The sequence below is a fragment of the Fistularia commersonii genome, chromosome 11, assembly GCF_037954325.1.
Source record: "Fistularia commersonii isolate RoL2024-O1a breed Wild chromosome 11, RoL_Fcom_v1.0, whole genome shotgun sequence".
Taxonomy (NCBI): Eukaryota; Metazoa; Chordata; class Actinopteri; order Syngnathiformes; family Fistulariidae; genus Fistularia; species Fistularia commersonii.
In genome coordinates, this window is record NC_141294.1 from 11,016,144 (window position 1) to 11,040,296 (window position 24,153).

The 24,153-nt window shown below is 39.6% G+C and overlaps 1 protein-coding gene across 1 annotated transcript in view; it reads left to right on the forward strand.

Annotated features, from left to right (window-relative positions):
- Positions 1-2,205: 2,205 nt before the first annotated feature.
- Positions 2,206-24,153, forward strand: part of cdk14 (cyclin dependent kinase 14) — a 166,510-nt gene continuing 144,562 nt past the window's right edge. The window contains exons 1-2 of the mRNA XM_086154908.1: positions 2,206-2,505; positions 11,003-11,034. Coding sequence (XP_086011034.1) covers positions 2,412-2,505; positions 11,003-11,034 — 126 coding nt within the window. The 5' untranslated portion in view covers positions 2,206-2,411. The remainder of the gene's footprint in view (positions 2,506-11,002; positions 11,035-24,153) is intronic.

The following is a 24,153-nucleotide window of genomic DNA, read 5'->3' on the forward strand; positions in this document are numbered from 1 at the left end:
CTAAAAATAACTGAAAACTGGCATTTTACTTCATCAAACACTCAGGATATGTAATATTAAAAAATATACAGAAAGAGGTGGTTTGTTGATTTTAAGGATCTTCTGTGTAATTTTGAAGTTACCCCTATTGTGTGTTTAGTGTCCTCAGCTGACGTCTTGTCGGCTCAGTTACCAGGTAACAGTTTCTAGGTAATCAACTTTAATTCCAATCTTCTGTCTGAATTTTGACACAAACATATAAACATTAAATTCAACAAAAGTGAGAAATCTACCCCCCCCCCGCCCCCCTTTCCCGGCTGTTGTGATTTAAATAATATAAATTGATGTTTTCCTTTCCATTTCACATTCAGAAAGGATTACAGATTCAGCTGCAATATATTTTCAGCTCTCTTACTGCTGCATAAAAAGAAATAGTGGCCAAGCCTAACTTGATGTCAGCCAGGAAGCTAAGCGGGTTAAATATGCATGTGCTGATGTTAAACACTGCTGTGACAAGCGGGGTGTCATTACAACGTCAGGGGGTCCATTGGACATCCTTTCTCTGATGGATTCTCGGTTTGTGAAAGTCTTCTGTCTCAAAGTCCCCGCCAACCCCCAGAACAGGCACGGCCATTGTTGGAGTTGTTCTAACACATACAGCCTGCATCATTAACATGTGCACCTCACTGAAGGACCAATGGAAAGTCAAAGCAGGGAATTCTTCCTCTAATAAAAAAAAAAATCTTCAATTCCTCTGCATGTTTGACAGACAGACAAGCCGTGATGTGCACTGCTCCGCCATTGTTCTTTTGACGCCTCTGAATTACTCATCCAACTGACGCGGCAACTGCAGCACACACATAATCAAATCAGAGATGCCAGACAGCGCATGGAGACACATGACAGAAGCAAAATGGAGCTCACAGGATCAGCGTCGCCGGATTTAGATTATTGATAGCTTTAATCCCCAACTTTTTTTTTTAATCCAGACTATATACTTATAGTGAATTAAATGACAAAAATGTGACATATTGGCAGGAAATGGGCCACTGGAGATCTCAGGAAAACTTGGGGGAAAGGGGGGGCAGTGGGATGAAAACTTGTCTTGAAGCGACTTAAATTAACTGCTCATTTGATTTCATACTGAAATATTTTTACTTGGTTATATAAGGGATGCATAAATTAAGATATTTTTATACATCAGCTGATCCTGCTGGGTACAAGGATTTTCTGTGATATGAAATATACAGAACCTGAGCTATATTAGTTGCATTTTTTTTTTTTCAATAAAAAAATCCACTTATATAACTGCCCCAATAGCAGCTAGCAGGTCTTCACTTAGAGAAGCGGTAGACAATGGATTGTCGCACGTAGATGTCTATACATTACATAAAATGCAATAGTATTTTTGCTTTTGACCACTAACATGTTGACAGTACTACTCCATGTGGGTATCTGACTTTCCAAATACTGAGAAATTGGCGTCAGTCATAAATTTCCAAATATGAGCAAATATTAGCATATCTGAGTAATAACAAATCTGCGCTAAAATAATCATCACTTATTAGGAATGACCCAGTGTTTCCGTGGCTTTTGATGATATCTGGAGCAAAAGATTTGCCTTTTTTCTCATCCAAACTGAGCAGACCTTCTGGTATGAACTGATAGAAACTTCGGAGTCGGAGCGGGAAATCTCGCGAGAGTTAATAAATTTTCGATTTTATTTGTGCACGTGTATGTGCGTGTGCACCGAAGGGGGGGGGTGACCTCTGCACAATGACCGGGGTCTTGCACGGGGCAATCTTCCCGACCCTCACCCCCCCTTCACCCCTTACCCGCCCCCTCCCTTACTTCTCTCACTCCCCATCCTTCTCCTGCAACACATTAGAGGGCGGGCCACTCTGGATGATTGACAGACCACTTTGACGAATAGCAGCGCAGTGCATTGGGGAAGCAGCCAATCGGCGCATCCAGGGCGGGGTTGCGGGGTCGGAACCGGAGAGAATCCCAAAAATGACATGTAGATTGCGGTGAAGCTGGGAGCGACGGGAACGCGGAGAGGAAGAAAATTAAAGATTTCGGTTCGGAAAGACGTTTTAGAATCGTAAATTAAGGAGTGACACCCCTGTCTTGACTTTTATCGCCTCCCCGGAAATGTAGTTGCGTTTTGTTATTTGGGGAGAATCAAAAATCCTCCCCTCCCTCACTCCCGTGGATGAGAGAGAAGTGAGAGCCGCCGAGGCTCCCGTTTTCTGCGCCGCATCCGGACCGAAGGAGCCCCGCAGGATTGCCCGGGCTCCGGTCCTCCGCTCCGCTCCGCACCGGTCCTCCTCCTCCTCCTCCTCTACATCCTCCGCCCGCCGCCGACAACGCCTGGGAAACAATATTTTCTGAAAGAAAAAAACAAAACAACAACAAAAAAGAAACAAAACATGTGCGACCTGATGCCAGCCTCCCAGCCACCGGAGAAAATCGGCAAAATGAAAAAGTTGAGGAGAACTTTATCCGAGAGTTTTCGGAGCATTGGTAAGTAACATTGGTTTGTGCGTGTGCATGTCTCCCCCCCCCTCTTTTGTGTGTGTGTATGTGTGCAAAGCCTGGGTGAAGAAATATTCTCAGTGTCTTCACCCAGTGGAGCTGCTGTTGCTGTAGACTCCACGTCTGGCCACATATTTGTGTGTGTTTGTGTGTGTATGTGTGTGTGTGTGTGTGTGTATGTGTGTGTGTGTGCGTGTGTGGAGGGGGGGTACAGGAAACTGCCCCCCCAACCCTTGTAGAAAACATAAGGGCCTGAAGGGGCCAGATTCTGTGGGATCTACATGCCTCTTTGTCCATCATGTCACAATAACATCAACAGCATGCCACCCCCCCTTTTAGATTTGCAGCTCCTGGAAAATCTCTTGAAGCAAGGAAACTTTTTGGACAGAAAAGATGAGCTATGAAGTTTCAATTCCACAAGTATTCTGGAATCACTTCCTGAGAATCGTCATGACCAATGGGTTTTTCTGAACATCCTGGAGATAGACTTGGGGTATTGTCAGGAACCCTGAATCCGCAGGCCTAGTTCCCACATTCGTTGTTCTGCGGAGGGTCTCCTTTCCCTCAGCGCAATCTAGTATGTTCATGTTCCTCATCTCTGCTTGACCTGGGTTGAAAAATAAGCGGGTTTGCGGTCTCAGGCTGGAACCACCGTGGTTTGGGAAGGTGGGAGGGGTTGAGATTCTAATCTCAAGAGTTAGGTACAGGTTAAGTACGATACGGCAAAATCAATCTTTTGTATCTCCTGAATGTCAGAAAAGCGTTGTGTCAGTTCAGCGTCTTTTTCAAATGACTTCAGCAATTCTTTGATTAATGCATATTCGTAATGATTAATTGATCGACCCGCGAGGGGGGGTTTGGTATTTTGTCAGAACCACATTTTCCACGTTTTTCTTTGATGTGGATCAGATGATGGACTGTGGAAATGTTTAAGCTAAAATGTTTTTTTTTTTTTTTTGAGCAACTATATTTGAAAGCGACCTTTAACATGTGGCTATGGATGAATGTGACTTCCCGTGGAGGTTAATGTCAGCTTCCTGCTTTTTTAAGCAGCTGTTTACATCCCCTACGTTTAAGGATTGTTACCTTGGTTAATTTTTCATCAAGGTAGGGCTCTTAGTTCTTGTTGTTTGTAACCATTTCAATAACTCCTATGAAAATTTATATTTTGGTCCCTCGCATTGTAGGAATCTGTCGATACAGTCCTGAAGTTACCATAATGGAATTGTCGGATTTTTTTTTAAAGCAAGCAAGGAGAACTTGTAATGTCTGACAGTAGGAGAGGAAAGAAGAAGTGAAACCTCATTAACATTGAGTAAACATTAAGTCGATATTTTAAGACATGTTACATAGTTTGCATGTTGAGACTCTTCAGAAAAGGGCTTTTTCTGATGGACATACAAGTATTTATTGTACAGCAGCATTCCAGAGCAGCTTCCATTAGTTAATATCACATCTCTGTTTATTTCTAAGAATAGGAAAAAAGTAATCAGCCCCTTTTTAAAATCATTTCCGTTTTCAGTTGCTTTTTTTCATTGTTAGGAGAAAGTATTTTCAAGAGTGACATTTTGATAAATGACTTAAGACTTGAAAATTGGTTCTTTCCACTAAGACAACATTTTTTGTCAGTAAAATGTGCTCATTCCTCATTTTAGAACTCCAAAGAATTGTACTTGAAACAAATAATATTCAAACAAACAATATAAATTTTTCCCCTTAGAATACACATCAGTGAACTGTAGCTTAACCAGCTACCTTTATTTTAAAAATTGCAGTTAAATGACTAACTGTCTCACACAGCCTATTGTGATGCTATGTTGTGAACCAGCAGCCAGCAGACAAAGGCGTGAGGAAGGCGCCAGACATCCTCAAATTTGAGACAGAATTACATTGTCACTTTCTAAAAGGAAGAGCTTCAATTCTTTTGTTTATAACTTGGTCGTACCCGTTAATTAACAATTTGATACTCATGAATCGATACATCTATGGATAATTTGTGTTATTTAACAGCCATTCCTCTCACACTGTGTACATTCTGTCGGACACACACACAAAAACAGTTTGTTTTGAAAAGGATTGTCTAGAAAAAGATTAGATATGAGCAGGCTGAGGTGAATGTGGGTCGATGTGGCAGGAAGAAGAAAAAGATTGGCATTGACTTTTCTGCGCCGTTGATGCTCATCTCTCCGCCCATCCCAGTCAACACATCTGTGCATTGATCAGGCCCCTGCTTCTCCCCCGACTCTTAAAACAATACGTTCAAGGTGAGTGGGCCGCGCTTGTCGCGTCCTTGCGCCACCGTTGATCCCCTGTCAACTGACCTGCATCTCATTTTGTGTCACAGAAGAAGTGCTCATTTAAACGGCCCTCATGCTCACCATAGGGCTCTTGAACACACTAAATTGTGATCTTGGCTTCGGCCGAGAGAGAGAATCGGTCTCGGCATTCTTCGCATGTTGGGCCAAAATGTACATTTTTAAAAGCGGGAAATTTTTTAAAATGTATTAATTGTCCACACAGGTCTTCATTGTTTGGTAATGTTAGTTATTTTGTAGATTAAATGTTTCGCTTTAAAATAATTGATGGAAAAGCGCATCGGCCCCCTTTCCAACTTGCCTTTTTTTTTTCGGACATGTCATCTGTATGCTTATTATTTGCATTTATGTTCTTCCAATGCTTATGTTTTACCGCAATATGACAAAGGTTTGGCGTCTTATTCTTTTGGATGGCTGGGGGGGTGATCATTTTCTGCTGTGTCCGCTTCACGTCTTCCCCGGCTGCAGAATAAATTGATTTCGTTTTGCAGCAGGAAGGTTAAGCCCGGTGTCTTTCCCCTCATCAAATTAAGCTCAAGTGCATTGATTTTTGTTTTATTTGCCATTTTAAAGTCTGACCCGCTGTTTCAGACTCCCCTTTTCTCCATTGCATAAACATTTAAAGCTGTTATCCTGAGTGGAAAAGAAGTTTATGATTCTTCTGCCCGGCGCAACGTAAATGTTTCAACTGACAAAATCAAGCTGAAAAGGAATGTCAGGATATTCCTTAAAATAAATATGTCTGACCTTACCAAAAAAGAAATGTGAGTCACGGTTTGATATAAAGGTTTACTTTGAACTTTAAGGATGATGAATGTGATTTACTTTTTCATTCTGGAAAATTTTTCATACTTATTCCTCTTATTATGCTGTTATAACACTGCATGCAAAAGGAGTCTGATTGATCAACGCATCATGATATTTAGGGGAAAATGTATTTAACAATGCACAATGGTGCAAGAGAGTGACAGCAGAGGAGAGGCAGGTTTGGAGAAGTTGGAGACCCGTTGTTTGTGCAGAGGGTTTCGCATTTCTAAGCCTTTTCATTGAACTATGTTTTGTTTTTGTTGTTGTTGCAGCATTTGAAGGATTCTATTTCAGATGGAGGGGATTTTAGGGTTTTGAAGAGAATAGAAAACACTTGAGAAAAGGACGATTGACTGATCATCAGTAATGACTGGAAGTGGAGGTTATTTTTTAATTTCATTTTAATTTTTTCTTGGCAAGATTGACAAGACGAACCATGAGCTGAAATGTCTAAGAACCTTGATAGATATATATGTTTTTTTAATTTTTGGTGTCATCATATTTTTTTCTATCACCTTGCTTCTTAATCTTCTTTTACTTTCGGCTCTTCCCTTTAGGGGTTGCCACAGTGAATCAACCTCCGCCATCTAACCCTATTATCTGTATCCTCTTCTCTCGCCTCACCTAACTTCATGTCCTTTTTCACTACACACATAAATCTTCCCTCTAGTCTTCCCCTAGGCGCTCTGCCTCTCAGTTCCAGCCTCAGCATCCTTCTACCTATATACTCACTATCCCGCCTCTGTAAATGACCGAACCACCTCAGTCTGGCTTCTTTGACCTTCTCTCCAAAACATCTAACATGTGCTGTCCTTCTGATAGATTAATTCCTGATCCTATCCATCCTTGTCATTCCCAAAGAGAACCTCAACATCTCCATCTCTGCTACCTCCAGCTCTGCTTCCTGTCTTCTCTTTAACGTTACTGTCATTCCACAGGCCTGTAGAATGTAAAAAAAAAATCCCTTTTGACCTTTGAAAATGTTGAAAGCATTTTTTATTTATTTATTTTTTTCTTTGATGAAAAGTAAAGTTCATAATTCTCATGAGTGTCTTGTAATCCATCATATACCGGGTATAAGTAGTTGTTGATCTGTTGTTTCCACTCCCAACTGAAAACAAAGAAACTCTCAACATGACAACCGGGGTCAAAAATTTGGTGTGTTATTCCAGGAATTAACATGACCGCGTGTCGTTCACAATAACGTCAGTGTGTGGATCACAAGCCTCGCTGTTTATACATGCAGAGCAGCATATAATCAGTATACAATCATGCATGCAGCAGGACAGAGACTTTTTTTAAACAAATATGCTCAATGCCATATATAATCTTTTTCAAAGTCAGATAAGGTTCCAAATAGAAAATAAGGGTCATTTTTGCACCATTTTGATCCAAACTCTGGCCGACGGTTGTGGGAACATTGGTCACACTTGGGCCTGAATCACAACAGCTGGACCAACAACCTGCAGCAGAGGTGACGCTGAGCCGGCAATAAATTGACTCTTTTGTGGTTATTCGTGGCATAAATGTAACAGACCCTCGGCGTAACAGTGGAATATTGCACCGTGACCCTGAAATGTACCGACAGCGATATTTTTCCGCTCCTGTTTTTTTTTTTTCGGATAATGCCGCCGATCCTTGAGGCACATTGAAGTAACCTCCAGACCCACAGGATTGCTGATAATTAATGGAATTACAGCTCCGGCGTTCCTCGTGTTGTTTTTTCTTAACACAGGGGAAAAGAAATTTAACATTAAAACAGTTAATCCACTGGCTGAGGCCCAAGTAAAGTATGTTTAAGTGTAAGAGCACCCTGAATATGCACCACTTGATTTTTGTGTCTGGTTTCTCTTTCCAAATAAATCATTGTTTGTTATGGAATTTTAAGTGGTACTCCATTTACGAATGTCTTCTGGGAAATGTGGTAAAGAAAGACGGAAGTGAGTTTTATCTTTGCCTGGCAGAGGTTCAGTGTTGTGTATGCTGTTATTATCCATGTGCTTTTGATGGAAAACAAACCAGTATGTAAACAAAAAAACAGAAAAAAAATGAAGTACCATCACTATGCATCACTATTCAACAAAAAGGTTTGTTGATAGAAATGGATGCCCAGTTGCTTGCCCAGTGATATACGCAAATGCTCTTATGAAAGAAAAAACCTTTTTTCCTCAGATATCATGTGCATTACTCCAGATCTTGAAGGAAAAGAATTAAAGTGCATGTTTGGTAAAAATAAAGTTAAAATGAAATACTTGTATTTTTTTGTAGGTATTAAATAGTGTCACCAGTATCATCTGTTCAGCGCAGGATGCCTGATGTCTTTGTCTACCTGCAGCCTAATCCATTGTATTGAGTGCAGAACTGGAGTGTGATGATGCTGTCTGGAGTGTCTGGCCAGTCTTTGGGGAGTGTGCGTGTGTGTCTGTCTGTCTGTCCGTTTGTGTGTGTGTGTGTCTGTGTGTGTGCGTGCGTGCGTTTGTGCGTGGGCTGCTCGAGCCCTCTGAGAATAGAGAAACAGCAGTTTAGCGGCTCAATGGCTGAGCTGATGCTACCTCCTAACTCTCAATCTGACATAAATAAGCCATTTTTACCAGGATGCTGCCCCCAGAGCACTTTGTCTTTTAGCCATCTGCACCGCCTTACCCATTACACAAACAAATTATTATGAGGAATGAATAACTCAAGTACATGTTTAGAACAACAAATTTCCACAAGCACGCTGACAGCTCAGGATTCAGTGTTGTTTACTCCCTACTATTTATAAATATGATGAGTTGTGATGTGATACATTCCTTCATTACAATTAATGAAAAGAGCACAATGTATTTTCTGAGCAAACACATATATGATAAATAATTCAGCGCTGCATTTTTCATGTCGTTAAAGGATTCATGAATCATGGGAAATGTCATGCAATTCAAATTTTACAGACTATTTTTCCCCCTTGCATTGAATCAGCGGATGCAAAATGATCTCAATGAATGAGTTTTGGAGGCTCCCCGATGATTTCTCAAACAAACAGCAGTTTTAGAAATGTAAAGACAGCTATAAACTGCCTCAAACTGCCAGACCGCCGTTCACTCTTCATTAACTCTTGTCCCCTTGATAACTGCTGCATGTGGATCCTTGACAATGTCGAGGAGATCGGCGAGAGGGTTTCCAAAAGAAATAGCCGCAGATTTGTAGAATATCATTTTAAAAATACAAAGAGATTAGAAGCAAGAAGGGGTCAAAGGAAGTCTGAGAATATAAAGACATTTAGACCTCAGAGATTATGACAATTCTCTCCCTTGTACATCTGCAGCTGGACATCCGTGTGCACATCTTCCCTTGGTTCGAAAGCTGAAAGCAGTTGCGCAGTGATTTTGGCTTAGGGTGACCTTCAGTCCAAGGTGGACTGTTCTGGCATTTCCCGTGGAAAAGGGTCATGTGTAAATTTTCTCGGGGATGAGAACTGGTAGTTTCCCTGTGTAAGATTTCATGGCATATGCTGGGGAAGGCTGCAAAAGGCCACATGTGTGAATAGGGAATATCCCCAGTGGTGCCTTGAAGTTATTCCCAGTAATTTACTGGGAACGAAGCGTGAAAGGGCACCTAAATTTGGCTGTATGCGTGGAGAGGGGGAAAAAAAAAAGAAAATCCAGAGCAGGGGTGCCCACCCTTTTTGTGCTTGCGAGCCACTGTCAAAATGACCAACTCAGAATGATCTACTAACAATAAAAGTGCTAAACATCTATTTATTTATACATATTGCAAACTTTATACTTTATACTTCGTACTGTATGTCAAAAATGACAGATATCCCCACTACCTGTACGGTGGTGTATTCTGTGGCTGACTCATTTTTCTTTCTCATTTTCCTGTGCAAGGTAGTTTATTGTTTTGAAAGGCAGGGCTCCACAATTGACGATCCTTTTGCGCTTGCGTTCCTCATTTATGTTGACAAATCATTTTAGCTAACTTAATTTAAGATATGCAATACAAAAATGTGAATTTTCATGGTTGTCATGGAGCAGTTTGCATTCAAGGCACCAAGGTTCTCTTTTTTTCTGTCTGTTACATCGTCCCTAGCTGCGGATGACAGTGGAGAGTGGTTGTGTGTCCCTGTTTGTGGCCCCACACTGCAGATTAACTTAAACCCTGCATTTTGCCGAATAACACACAAACAAGTGGTATAGATATTGAGTAACAGATTTATTTTCCCCATCCACTTCTGAAAATATCAGGTGTTTATTTATGCCTGAGTAAGACACAATGTTCCCTTTCCTCACTAGATCGGTGATGATCAGGGCTTATGTAAAAATAAAGTTGTATTCCTTAATATATTGCTGCAGCACGACAAATCATACGAGCATCATAAAAGCTTGAAGTACACCCTGGACACAAACCTATGAAACGTGAACTCTGTTGCAGATTAGCTTCTGCATTCCATCTTCCACTTCCTCTTTGGTTGGTTCGCATGACCCAACTCCAAACGGAGAGTATCGACCACTCTCGAAAAGTCAGATAAAGGGTTTTTTTAAGCCCGAGAGGAGCCAGCAGGCCCTTTAGGCAACATAGGCAAATGCTAATGGGACTGTGGTCTCCATGAGATATTACAAAATCAGGAAAAAAATTGCCTTCAATTATATTAAGAAAGTTATTACTATCAACTCTGGAAATGGAAATCTCACATTGATTCAAATGTAAAGCAATTCCCAATTGATATTACTACAAATGATAATACCAAATATGTCCCTCGCCCCTGTTTTCTGGCTGATTGGTTACTGGGGTACTCAAACGGAATACATATTATATTTCACGTTTTGGGCTATTTCTAATTTGTTAAGCATGTAAATGCTTATGTTATAAATGAAAGGCAATGATTAAACAATGCTATTGTATTTCTTTTGTAAGCGTATGTAAATCACTGATGGGAAGGCGGGTAAATATTAAATCTCACTTGGGGCGCCACATTGGACAGGGCCAACTCTAAACCTGAGACTTAACAATCTGCAGAAGTTGCCAATATTGAATTGTATAAAGCAATCGTGCTTTTAAAAAATTACACATTTGAGTCATCAAGCGGTACCATTTTTGACAATATTTCCGCTCGGCTAGGTCAGTAATTACAACTATTCTTGGGAGAGTTGCTCTCTTAAGATAAGAGCCCCGGTTTAATGAAACTGTGGTCGAAAAAAAGCAGGAGAAGTCAACTCCTCTCACCGTCTCTGTGCCTTAATGAGCAGGGAATGAATCTTTGACAAGCTTTGCATCCGCTATGCCTGTAGATTTTTCTATCTCATTTTTCAGATTGTGTTCACTCTTCAAAAGGTACTGGTAAAGGCACTGTCTGATACTTTTCTTCTTTCTTCTCTTCGCAGCTTTCAAGAAAGAGGACAGCAGCTTTGATGAGGTAGGTTGAAAATAAGTGAGTTTCAGGGCGCCGGTGACATCAGTGGCCCAGTTTGGAGACTGCTTTTTTTGCTCAAGTTATCCATCCAGTTTGTCCAGATGTTGTTAGAATGTGCAGCTGTTTTTTGTTGGCTGTGACTCGCTGCATATGTTGTGTAATAAATTCATACAGAGTACATTTTGGTTTTCCCTCCCATCTTAGTCTCCTCCCTCAGGGTCACTCCCCATCACAGAACCCTGTCAAATGAGACTCTCGCCACAAGCACAGAGCAGATTGCTTATTGATGGGCGCTTCTTCACAGCTTTCCCTCAGCTGCTAGAAATATTGATGTGAAATTAAACAGAATTGCGCAAAAATGTATTTCTTGAATATTCCCATCTTTTAGTGGCACATGGTGCAACCAGCTGAGTTAACTGACATACTCCTCAAATAGAGGATGTGTTCCTTTTTTAAAAAAATATGGACAAAAGTCAACAAAAATCAGCCCAAAATGATTGAATGCTATTTGAAAGCCTGGAAGGAGAATAAACGGAGGAGGTCTTTATTTAGGACATTTGACATGAACAGTTACTCCATTCTCTAGTTGTAAAAAGTAAGTGAGAATGCCGTGATTCATCCTTGAGCATGAATAGGAAATTATGCTCAAGGGCACTTCAGCAATGCATGATGAAGGTCAGTAAAGTGCTGTTCATTCATAAGCTTAGACATACCTTTAGGTTTATTGCTTTTTGAATACTTTTTGTCGGGGATTTCACTGCAACAGTCAGTGTGAAGTGCTGTACAAGTGCTGAACAACTGCTGTACATTAAGGAGAAAAAAAAATAAAAATGACTTATAGTAAAAAAAAAAAAGAAGTAAATCAGGAATTGAATTTCAATTACAGATTTATTTGGCTCAATAAATTTGTCTCTCAAGTCCCTAGAATCTATATTTTAGCATATTTCAGAGCCCTCGCTCAAGACCTCCCTGCATCCCTACCAGATAGAGGAGAAGAGCAGGTCCAGATCACAGCAGGTTGGGCTGACTCCTGGACAGCGGCAAATATTGCAAGGTCCTGATGAGCCCAAGTGTAATGAGCCAGGATTGGATGAGGATTGATGTAAGATCGTGGCACACGCTGCATGTTTCTGATGTGGCATGGATTTAATGAGTTGGGCTGTGGCCAACCTTGGGCCATATAACAGGAGGGGGTGTGGCTAAGTGTAGGCAGCCATACTTAAACCGAGTCATCATCATAATTCAACCGCAAATATGGGCTGTGGGACAATTTCAGCCAGAACAGATGTGGGCCAGAGCGAGTGGAGTTTTAGTCAAATTTTAAAAGCAGACCTATTTGAATATGCAGTTCTGATCAACTTAAAAGTTCAAGGAGCAATATCAGATATGTTTTTTTTTCCCGTACAGGGAACAAGGGTTGATAGTGTGCATGTAGGTTTGATCTCGAAGTGGTCTCACCCTGTAAAATTGAAAAACATCTTTACCTGCTCATCAACAAAAATGAATAAATAAACTGTTTGGGTGTGCATACCAGACACAGTTAGCTGCTGACATCCATGAAGCGCAAGTATTTAACTGAATTTTATTTTTTGTTAATTGATAATGAACAAGTACAAAATGAAAAACTGACAATTGCAGGTACAATATCCGATGTGCTGCACATATTTAGTGTCGAATGTAATATCCAAATACCCTTCCCTGGCTCAGAGACATATTAAAGGCTCTTTAAAATCATATTAATCATTTCACAGATATCAGTTCAAAGCACACTATTGCATTTTTTGGTCATATAGATGAACAAGGACAAAGATAATCTGACTGCAACAGATTAATAGACAGACAAATGGAGCACAGAGCAGATTAAACATTAATTCTGTTATTAAATGAGATAAATAAAATCCATAGTATTTTCTTTGGGACTGCCATCACATGCCGATGACTATTTAGTATCATAAATACCATTACGAATGTTTCTCATTGGGATGGGTGGAGTATATGTAGTCATCGGCGTTGTAGTAAATTGTTTTTATATGTTGGAGTTTGTGCTGAAGGTCTTGCTGTTTGGCAACCCAAGATAATCGTGTATTGTTTCCCCTCCAGATCTCTACCTTCTGTGCTGGGTTCTGTTCTGTTCTGTTTATGCTGACGCAGAGAGTTTATTTGCTCCGTTGCATCAAAGTCACCTTTGGTAGTATCGAATCCACAGCTCCTGCTTCCTGCCATCTTATGAACCACCTCCAGTTCTCCGTCTATAATACTTGTGGCGCAGCCCTTTATGAAAGAGTAATAAGGCACAGGGATTATTTTTTTGTCATGTGATAGTTTAATGTTTATCTGTTTACACCGAGGCGCATTTTAGGGATAACTATAAACTGCTGATCAGATACTTAAATGTGTTGCGAGCCATGATTGTTTCACAGAAATATTAATTAATAACTTAATTATCTATACTGCTGATCTTGCATTCTGTGTTGCAGAGGGTTGGAGCCTATCCAACCTTTCCCTGCTGTCATCAAGCGAGAGGCGGGGTTCACCTTGGACCAGTTGCCAGTCAGTTACAGGGCAATATATAGAGACAAACAACAATTCTTTCTCTCAGTCACACATCTGGGCAATTTTAGCATGTTTTTTTGTCAGTTTGCTTTATTTCCGGAAAGATACCAGTTGGCTGTTTTGTAATCTTTCATTCACGCTAACATTTTCCTGCTCCAAATGAGTTTTATCTTAGGAAGGGCTTTCTGATAGTAATGTAACAAAACCTTAAAACCTGTATAAAGTTGTCATACACACAGCACTTATGAAATTCTTGGTTTTGTGGAGCCGTTCCATTATGTCTAGATGACGTACTCCGGCCCTGGCGGCAATGACACACTCATATTTTCCCACTGAAAAATCTTTGGAGGACATTTCTTGTAATACATTAGGGTCCAGATGTCAAGGCTATCACATATAGAAGGAAACATGTCTGTTTTTCCATCTCGATCAAATATAGCTCGTGTTAAGGCTCTTTCGTGACTAAACATTGTGAAATGGACCTTTTCTAGAAGTCTCTGCCATGGGAATGGACTCAGACTATTTTCTATAAATGGTCCTCATAGCTTAGGAAGAATTTAAAGAATTTGAGAGGGGAAAAATATTCGTTCCTTTGCTGCTACACAACTCTATTTTTTTTTTGTTAAAAATAAACCAAACAATGTCCACACTGCTTAATGCAGCAAATCAAAACATAAGTGGAGGGCACAAGTGTGAATGCGTGTATTTGCAGCACACAGACAAAGACTGATTGTTTCATCTCATGAGCTGATTATCCTTTGTCAGACCTAGAAGAAAGGGTTTTGTGTTGAAAAAAAAGGAGGATAAGTCTAGAAGCATATCAGTACAGCCGGCTCTTGGTTTAAAGGAAAGCCTTTTTTTTTCCAGACCTTACCAGGTCTGATGTACATGGCATCTGGTTCAAGGCTTCTGATGACCTAGCCTGTTATTACCGAGACAAAAATTCAGAAAAATTGCAATAAACAGCATTTTGAGGCCAGGTGTTAGCACTTTATGTCTTTTTTTTTTGACCAAAAACATGCAGCAGATGAATTAGTGACCCCAAAATGTCCAGTGAATGAGCGAGTGAATGAATGAGTGGATAGTTGTGTCTCTATATATGTGGCACCTCAATCAACTAGTGACTGGTCTCGGGTAACTTCTCTCACACAATGAAGGCTGGGATAGGCACCAGCCCCTCATGTGATTTTGACTAAAGGATAGGCTATAAAGATAATGAATGAATGAATGAAACGTGTAGCACTTTTGATTTCTATTTAAGTGTATATTATGTTCTGATTCAAGTGTAAATCTGTCATTTGGTAAGCATCAAAACAGGGTTTGGTGTCTGTCATTTGTGCTGCTGTCCCAACTTATGATCTAAAATGAAAAACAAACAAAAAAGAATTGTAATTTTTGTAATCCACATGTTACCAGTCATACATTTTCCATATTTTAGTTGGGGAGGTAGTTGTGGGTCTCGTTTTTCCTACAGTATTGGTTCTCCTGTGACCACACGGGCAAGTTTTACCAATGATCAGAAGAGATGACATGTTAGTGCTGTGATGTTAAGACCACACAGTTTCACCTTTGTATAGCTGAGGCACAGTTGTATGCGACTAAGGGTTGAAAACTAAGTCTCTCATCTCAGAAAAACATTCAGCTCGTATCAAGGAAAATGGCCTGCAGGGCTGTGATTTCTTAAAAATATTAGTTAATGCTCAGTTTATCCTATATTTAAAGTACCAGGGCCTGTAGCTAGCAACAGGTTTCAAAACCAGATTGCGGGAAGAAGTGTAGCGGGGTAGCTATTGTTGAAAACTTCCATAGCTGAGACAAAACATTTCCAACCAACAGTATGGCGGGGAACTATAGCTGCGGATTAGAGGAAGCCCATATGTTGCTGTGAGAGAAATCATCTCCTACAGCAGACACGCACCTCATGTCTTATTAATTTTCCTTTTTCATTCCCTGCCCTTACACACTGCAGGGAAGTGTGATTGTGTGAGGTTGCACTCTGACTGGCATATTGCTCTCTTACTTCTTTTTTTTGGCAGTAATCACAGCTAAGAATTCACACACTTCCTCGCATTGCACCTCTGATATAAGCCTCTTTCAATGCTATCTTCTCAAGTTCTTTTTTTTTAATTTTTTTTTTATTGAAGTCAACTTAAGAAGAAAAGCCGCGGTTGCAAAGTCAGAATGAGACAGAACACGGTCAGACAAGCAGCTGCGTCAGGAGTAAACATCTGCCCTGTGTCTAATTGTTAATGCTCTTCAACATGGCGAGGCTTTATCAGCTTTTCCCACATTGAAAACAAACCCCGGCTCTGTGGGGGAGGAACATTTCTGTGACCTGCTACCAAAAAAGAGCGCTGTGCTGTTAGTACCGACCTTTGACCTCTGCACAAAGAATCTCGAACAGCCAAGGTGTAGGACATACGATCAGTTGCAACATTTATGACTACATCGTGCGTGTATTCCAAAAATCCCCCTTGCATGTCTGTTTTGCATCAGTCGAGAGGTTCTTGTTTTACATGTCCCCCCTCTGTGTTTTCCCTAAAAGCTGACAGCGAGCATCAAGGTGTGAGCTATATGTTCTCCCCATATTCACTATACGGCGTCATGATTACCCTCTACCGAGGGTTTGACTTTTTTGGAAAATATTGTTATAAAACTATGGAAAGCTCCCAATTCTTAAAAAAAACAGCATTTTAAAATTCAGGGCTTGCAGTCATCTGATATATAGATACGTTTGCATGAAATGTCTCCTCTGCAAGTAAAATCTCCAGCAAACCAGCTTTACTGGCACAGTCTGCTGACGAGAGTGCCGCCATCTGAAGGCTTGCAACATGAGCAGTTCGAGACCAAGACCTCGTAGCATAAGCAAAACCAAATTTGGCGTGTTGTGTTTGTAACCATATGAACAAGGGTAAACATCAATTTCCCCAAACTGCATTCGTTCATAGTGATGAAAATCTACAAGTGGGGCAGAAAAAAAAGTCAAAAAGTTCATTTGTGGAGAGACTGTGGTGGCAAGCAAGAAGGCCGTTATTACAAAAGAAAGAGTGAAAAAAAAAAAAAAAAAAGCTCTGGTCTCTCATCTTATCTTTTGATCGAGCAATCCAACCACAAATATCTTACCCAGACTGTTCACAATGAGGTCTACGGATTGTCCCGAGTTACGGTGGCTGTGGTTTGTTGAGAGAAGACATTTCTGTCGTTTTTTTTTCAGAACACATTTTTCCAGGGCTGTGAGAACCACAGAAAGAGAGAGAACGAGAGCGAAGGAGCCTCTCTTGGCATTCACGGATAATTAGCAGTGCTGGAAAAGGAAAACATACAATGTTTATAGAATGGACCACATGGTGGTCAGCTGATTTTATCTTAAACGTATCAAACTTTTTTATTCTGTGCGTAGTATTTTCTTTCCTTTTTTCGTTGTGTTGACAGCCACGCATCAATAAGAAAACTTTTAGGAATCTAAGTTGAATATCTTCATTCTGCACGATGTCCTTTTGAGTTTTGTCGATCAGTCATTTTAAAGAACATCAAAAAATGTATAATCTGGCTTAATGGGCAATATAAGACTTACTAATATTTTCCATTTTTGGCAAAACATGTTAGACGTTTCCAAATTTGATTTCAGCGTGATTCTGACGGGAATATTAACTGCTGCAGATGCTTGTTGCAGGCTAGTCAACAGGCTTGTGCTAAATTTAATTAGTGTTACAAGATTCAAACACTTCATTAAGACCATTAAAATGTGACTGAGTATACACAGCACTGATCTGCATAATTAATCATTTTGATACTTATGAGACTTTGGGCTTACAGCACTTTTTGTACAGAAACATATATTAATTGCAATTAATTTTTCTCTATATAATAGATGAGCTTTCAAAATCCAGCGTGAGCTCAGCTTTAAATTTGCCTCTGTGCCCTTCAAGACGGCAGACAAATGTATAATTTTTTAATATAATGTATTTATATTAGTAACCCTGGAACTTGGCGTGCTGTGGGTTCGGGGAAGAACCACATCGTGCCGCTGTCAGAGCAACAGCCCTCCACACAGCTCGCTGTGGGTAAAACCACCAGGGTGGAGAAGAATCTAGAGAGAACATTACTCATGAACTGTGTGCTGTGTGTGCGCACAAGCATGTGTGCTTTTTTGTGTGCACATGTGTATATGTGTGTGTTGTGTGTGTGTTTTTGCAAGCTGGAGGTAAATAAATTTCAAATTAGGTAGGCATGTGATGACACAGTTGGAGATTTGGTTTGATAGATCATCCAACGCTCTCCCCCTCTCTCACACTTATGTATCTAATAATACATTATATATATAAAAATATGAATAGATATTTATAGATATATATATACACACATTTATACATATGTGCATACATACATACATGCATACACACATAAATCAAATGAAAAATTACCATTGAATCCCAAGGTCAAAAACAGTTGATTCAACCCAACCCTCTGTTCTGAAGGTCATGATTAAAATAAAATGTTTAGGCCTAGCATTGGATATAGACAATTATACGACATAAAGCGGTGCATTATTACACTGGTACAAGCTACTTGCCTACTTGCATGAGATCATAGACTCTTAAAATTTAGCAGTGTGTTCATTCCATAATTTGTTTTAGCCCATAATTCAGCTTCTAAAGTGAGAAAGGTTTTTGGCAGAAGACACAACGGGAGTCGAAATATTCTCCAAGCACTGAATGACATAGAATTCATTAAACTGCTGAAATTAAAGTCTATAGCTCTAATTTTTCAGAAGGAGCAAAGGGAATCTATGACCCACCCAACTGGTAATAAGACATTAGCCTGTATGTACGATGCGATTACTACATTATAATATTTGGCATTTGCAGAATGGTGATGATGCAGAAATGAGGGATTGGGTCTGTTTCATCTTTCATTTCACAAAAAAGAAGTAAGTTCTAACACACAAACCAGAAAAAAAGGATTACTTTCTCCTAAATACTATATCCTCCCATGATGCATCTCTGCCTGGCACCAAGAATGCGTTCTTGTTTCATTTTACCTGATCAAAAGTATTGCCATCCCATCCAATCAGGGTTTCATGCTCATTTTGTTTCTGCTGCTGCTCGGCTGCTGGGTTTCGGTAGATTTAAAACTTAACACACTCTGGTGATACAGACTGACTGGCCACAGGAAAACGTGACTGATTTTTTTTCCCCGTGTGTTTTCCAGCATTATATGGGCTACTTTGAAATTATCATCGACAATCTCTTAAACATAGATGTTCAGTAATTTGAATAGTACTCATAACCATAACGTCACAATTTTGAAATAAACCCACTGATGGCAAATTTAAGAAGAGGTCCTATAAAGAGGTCAACAGCACCCCCTCTTTAAGGCCAGCGTTATTGTCCTTTTCTTTGCCCTTGAGTTCCCTTGAGAATGATACACTTCTGGGCTCACACTCCTGGGACGATTTTTTTTTTTTTAATTCTAAGCCAAGAACTGTCTGTTAGGCTTCTCAAAATATTTAGGGACACAGCCATTTGATTTCATGCCAGTTCAAGGTCCGCACATTTAGTTTATTTCACTATCGAAACTTCCTGCCCTGTACAGGGTTGTGGGGGGCTTGAGTCCAAATTGGGTGAGGAACATGGTGCTGAGGGTTTAGATTACGGACTTAAAAGTGGCTACACTCATTGGAATTCAAAGATATGCTCTTGACAATCTGCCGTTCCCCTTCTGTAAGCCCTTTAGCTTCAGCGAACTCATCGCGCCTCAGTGCTACGCATGTTTTCGTATCTCCATGACTCCCCGCTGAACAAGCTAATCCTGATTGACTTGATTGTCACATTTAAAATTGTCGCCGCTGGCCATGTTTATTCGCCTTCGGCAATCTCATTTGTAACAGCTGCTGGCTAATCTGTGTGCAGAGGGATGTGGGTCAGAACTTTGCCCGTACTGAGGGTGTCGCAGAAGTGACGTTGAGCTAAAGGACCACTAACCTTCGATGTGCTCATTGGGCTCTCATTTCCTTCTGGAAGGTTTCATGGTGAGGACTAATTCGTTTTTTGCTGTGTATAATGTGGCTGCAGAGTTGTCCTTCCCAATGTGGCACCCTGGCCGAGTATTTAAATGGCCCCAAACTCCATCACCGAATTACGTATAAGCTGACAGAATACATCGAATAGCATAGTTTCTACCATTGCTTTTTAATTTATAAGATAACAAGTCACCCAATTTGCATATGTTACAAAATACAAAAAAATCTGAAATACCATATAACTTAAAAAACGCCTGTAAAAATGTGACTGAACAATAATAATTGTATTATGATAGTGATAAAATAAATATACAACAAGGAATCACATCCATAAATTCTCCCCTGCCCCCATAGAGAACGAGAAGGTATGGATCGGGGGCGTAATTAGTATTATCATTTGTAGTAATTTAGTCATTTTAATTGGGCATCACTTTACATTAGAATCAATGTAAGCTTTTACATTTTTAAGAATTAATAGTAACACGTACTTTTAATTTAATATTACCCAAGGTAATTTTTTTTTTCTCCAATTTTGTGGTGCCCCCTGGAGGCCATAGTATCTTTTATCATTTTCCTAAATTGCCTAATGGGCCAGCCGGCTCTGTGTAGCTGGCAGGGCCGGAATTCTCTTGGTGTGAATTACCAAGGTTTCTTTGCCTTAGAATTCTGAGGGGATAAGTCTGGGAGGTGTAGTACAGAGTATATACAAGATGAGTCCTCCCTGCTGTCTTGGTCAGCATGTGTACTTGGCTTTGAGCACAGGGGGGAAGAGGTAGACTGACATCCGGAAATTGAAGTGGTCTAATTATGTCTTTAATTAATCCTCCACTAATCACTGCAGAGGAAAGCTAATGGATTAAATAATGCTGAGGTATTAAAATGCAAATGTGAAATGAGGTACGGGCCTGGTGGGTGTCTGTCATGAAAAGATGCCAGAGCGATGGTTTCTGGATGCAATGTCACATCCATCATGGTGAAGCCCACAGAGCTTCTCCATATGCTCTATCGCTGGTTTTGTCTGCTGGCTGGAAATGAGCCTTGACTCCACACAGCGATAAGTGATGGAGCGCGGGGATTTTGGGGAAATGACACATGACAAAGGTAATGGAATGGGATAACACTGGGCATGGTTCAACATTATCCATTGCTAAATTAACCGCGGCCAGAGCGAGATACACCATGGCTACCGGCTATTTAGATCAGAGGTCCAAAATTGTGAGAACCCGCAGATAACGTCTTTCACATTGTGGTTATAATGAGGTACTCACTTTGACTGCAAATCGATTGACAACCGTTCAAAGTTTTTGAAATTGACATCACTGGCATAATTGATATTCACAATGTGCCAGTGTTGTTTTTTTCTTTTTGCCTTTTTTATTTTAATAAGATTGAGGATTGTGGAAGAGAGAACTGATGAACAGGGATTGCTGTCTGATACAGTTATTACATATTAAATATATTATGGTAACTGAAAAAAAGTTTAGTTTCTTTCCGTTTAGTGCAGACCATTTAGAATTTGGGTGAACTGCAGGTCAGCCAAGTTAATCTGAGAGACTTCCTGCAACGTTTTGTGTTTCATTTTTTTCCTATCTGTATTTTTGGAAAGCAAAATTTCACACAACTGTGAAACACCCCCCTGCTTCAGACTTGAGAACAAAATATGATGTAATTTAGTTTGGCTGATACTAATCCCCATTCTTTTAAGAAAAGCCTTTTATTGTCATTGCAGAGCACACTTTGTACAGTACAAGGAGGAGTTAGAGGAGTGCAAGGATTTGGTAATAAGTAATTCCATATTTCCCCGTTCTGTTTTTCATTCTGTCAAAGGAGAACAGCTGAATGATGAGCATAGAGAAACATGTTTGTAACATGTTGTTTTCTTTGGAAGTCTGAAGCAAAACTCCACTGGTTTGAAATGACATCCAGCTGAAAATGCTATCACGCACCTCTGTTTGAGCTTCTTAAATGACGTGCTTATAACAGATTGATAATACCTTTATTACCTTAAAATATGGCATGATACTTTTATGGTAACATAAACCATCATGTTCAACCTGTATGTTTTTCTCGTCACTCGCATTTCTGCCTCGTCATTTATTGTGTCTGACACAGAATGTTTTTTGGCCCTCTGGTCTTCATCTGTGCAAGAGTGTATGCATCTTTGCCTCTATTGAAGAGGGTATTCATCAACAAGTTAGCATCATTAATATTCCCTGTGGTGCAACCCTCACACAGTGACAGCTCTCATAGAAATATAGATGCATTTGGACTTCACTTCACAACTCAGCTTTACTTTATAGAGCAGTGAAAACACACATACTTTGTAGACTTTTGAAACATTTGGTATCAGAGTAAAAAATAAAATAGAAATAATGAGATCACTGGAGGTTTTCATTCAGTCCACAAAGCAAGAATTTCAACCAATATATCCAGGAACACTCACATTTTTTGAATATTTCTTTGTGATTATGATGACTCAATTTTTATAATTGAATATCTTTAGTTCTTTCTTTAATTCAAGAAAATGAATGTATGACTTTTGGTTCACATAAACACGCCCACGTCTTTCTTCGGACTGAACTTATACAGGACTGTCTCAGAAAATGAGAATATTGTGATAAAGTTCTTTATCTTCTGTGATGCAATTACAAGAACAAAAATGTTATACATTCTGGATTCATTACAAATCAACTGAAATATTGCAAGCCTTTTATTATTTTAACATTGCTGATTATAGCTTAAATCTTAAGAAAACTCAAAAATCCTATTGCAAAATATTAGAATATCATGAAAAAGTAATTTTTGTTTTTTTAATTGCATTACAGAAGATAAAGAACTTTATCACAATATTCTAATTTTCTGAGACAGTCCTGTAGATGCCTCTCAGGATGATATGAGAATCTGCCACACTTGAGAAACATCTAATTGATACGTTGATAAGGAACAGTGACTTCAATATAGTGATACACATCAACACTACAACACATCACAATATATCATATTGACACTTTTATCAAGGGAGGTTCAAAGATGTATGTGAATCACTCAAACGCTTTGGGTTTCATCAGCTTAAAACAAGATTGTAAATCTGTGATACGTTCAGGTGGCTGAGGGATTTCATCATGCAGGCCCCATGACAGCCTTCATAATTTGGACAGGTTACCCAGTAGGTTGCCGCAAATAATACAATTGAAGTGCACTCTGTTGGATTAAGTGAGATAATGTCATTATCCTAAGCTGATATATATAAGAAAATAACTTAATGCAAAAGAACATGTATGACAATGCCAATGTTCTGAGAATACTAATGTCCACTGATTTTATTAATAATACCTGCCGTTCCAAAGGTAGCGATAAATTGAATTACAGACAAGATACTCTATGATATATTTTACACACCCATGCAAAGGGAATTTGCATCGGACACGTGTGGGTGTGGATGTGGGTGTGGGTGTCAGGGGCTTGTTAGCACTCCCACCTCAAGCGAGAAATGTTTCTGGTTCTTTTCTGCGTGTTGTTCAAATGATCATCCTGCGTCTTTTAAGGTTTAATCCGGGTTCTCTGGTTTCCTCCCCACAGTCCAAAAAAAAATCAGTCCATAGGTTCCCTAAAGAAATTCTCTGTGAACAGAGAAAGAATGGTTGTATGTCTCCATATGTGATGCTTTGATTGACTTGCAAACAGTCCAGGGTGTACCCCCTCCCACCTCCCCTCCCCCAACATGAGTGTTTTGGAATGATCTTATACTTAATTTTTTGCCAAGGTGCCAATTTTTGGTTGCAGGAATCTGTCAACCAGTCGCCTCGGTTGTTTTCCAAAATTTCATTTAGTACATTGTGTAAGATACCAAATTACATCAGTCACAATGACACTACTAACCATCAATTTAAAGCTAACTAACACATTGCCAGATTATCACTGATTATGTTACCAGGTGTCACAGTAAGCGGTAATCTTTTGCATCCCTGTGACAAATTTTCAAATTCTTTCTTTCCAGACAACAATAAATACAATTGGTCTCAATATTGCATATGGGACGGTATACAAAGTATGATGACATTCATCTTGATAAGTTGTCATTTACTTGTACATACCATTTGTATGTAATTTAAAATAAAAAACTGCCAAAACATCATACTGTCACAGTGTCCCAAAGCTAATCGTTTTATCTCCTCTAGTTTTTGAACCTTAAAGATTATTTGAAGCTTGAAGATGAGTTTTCTGTTCTTGCATATTTGGCGGTCATTGCTTACTCTGCCTTCTTATGAGTTGCAGTTCCGATGGTGCTGCCATAGCAAACATTTAGGCCACGATATTTATTCAATTTATTTCATCCTATAGTAATACCTTTCTACATGAATGTTATTTGACACACCATCTTCTGAAGATGATAGACGTGGTGGCTGGTAAATATTTGTGTGATTGTGGACTATAATTTCACAAACGCAACTGGATGAAGTGATAAACTGGCACAGTTTACTGGGGAGTCTTTTTTTTTTATTTTTTTATCTTTTTCACTGTTAAACATTTCTCCTGCTCTCCCTGGA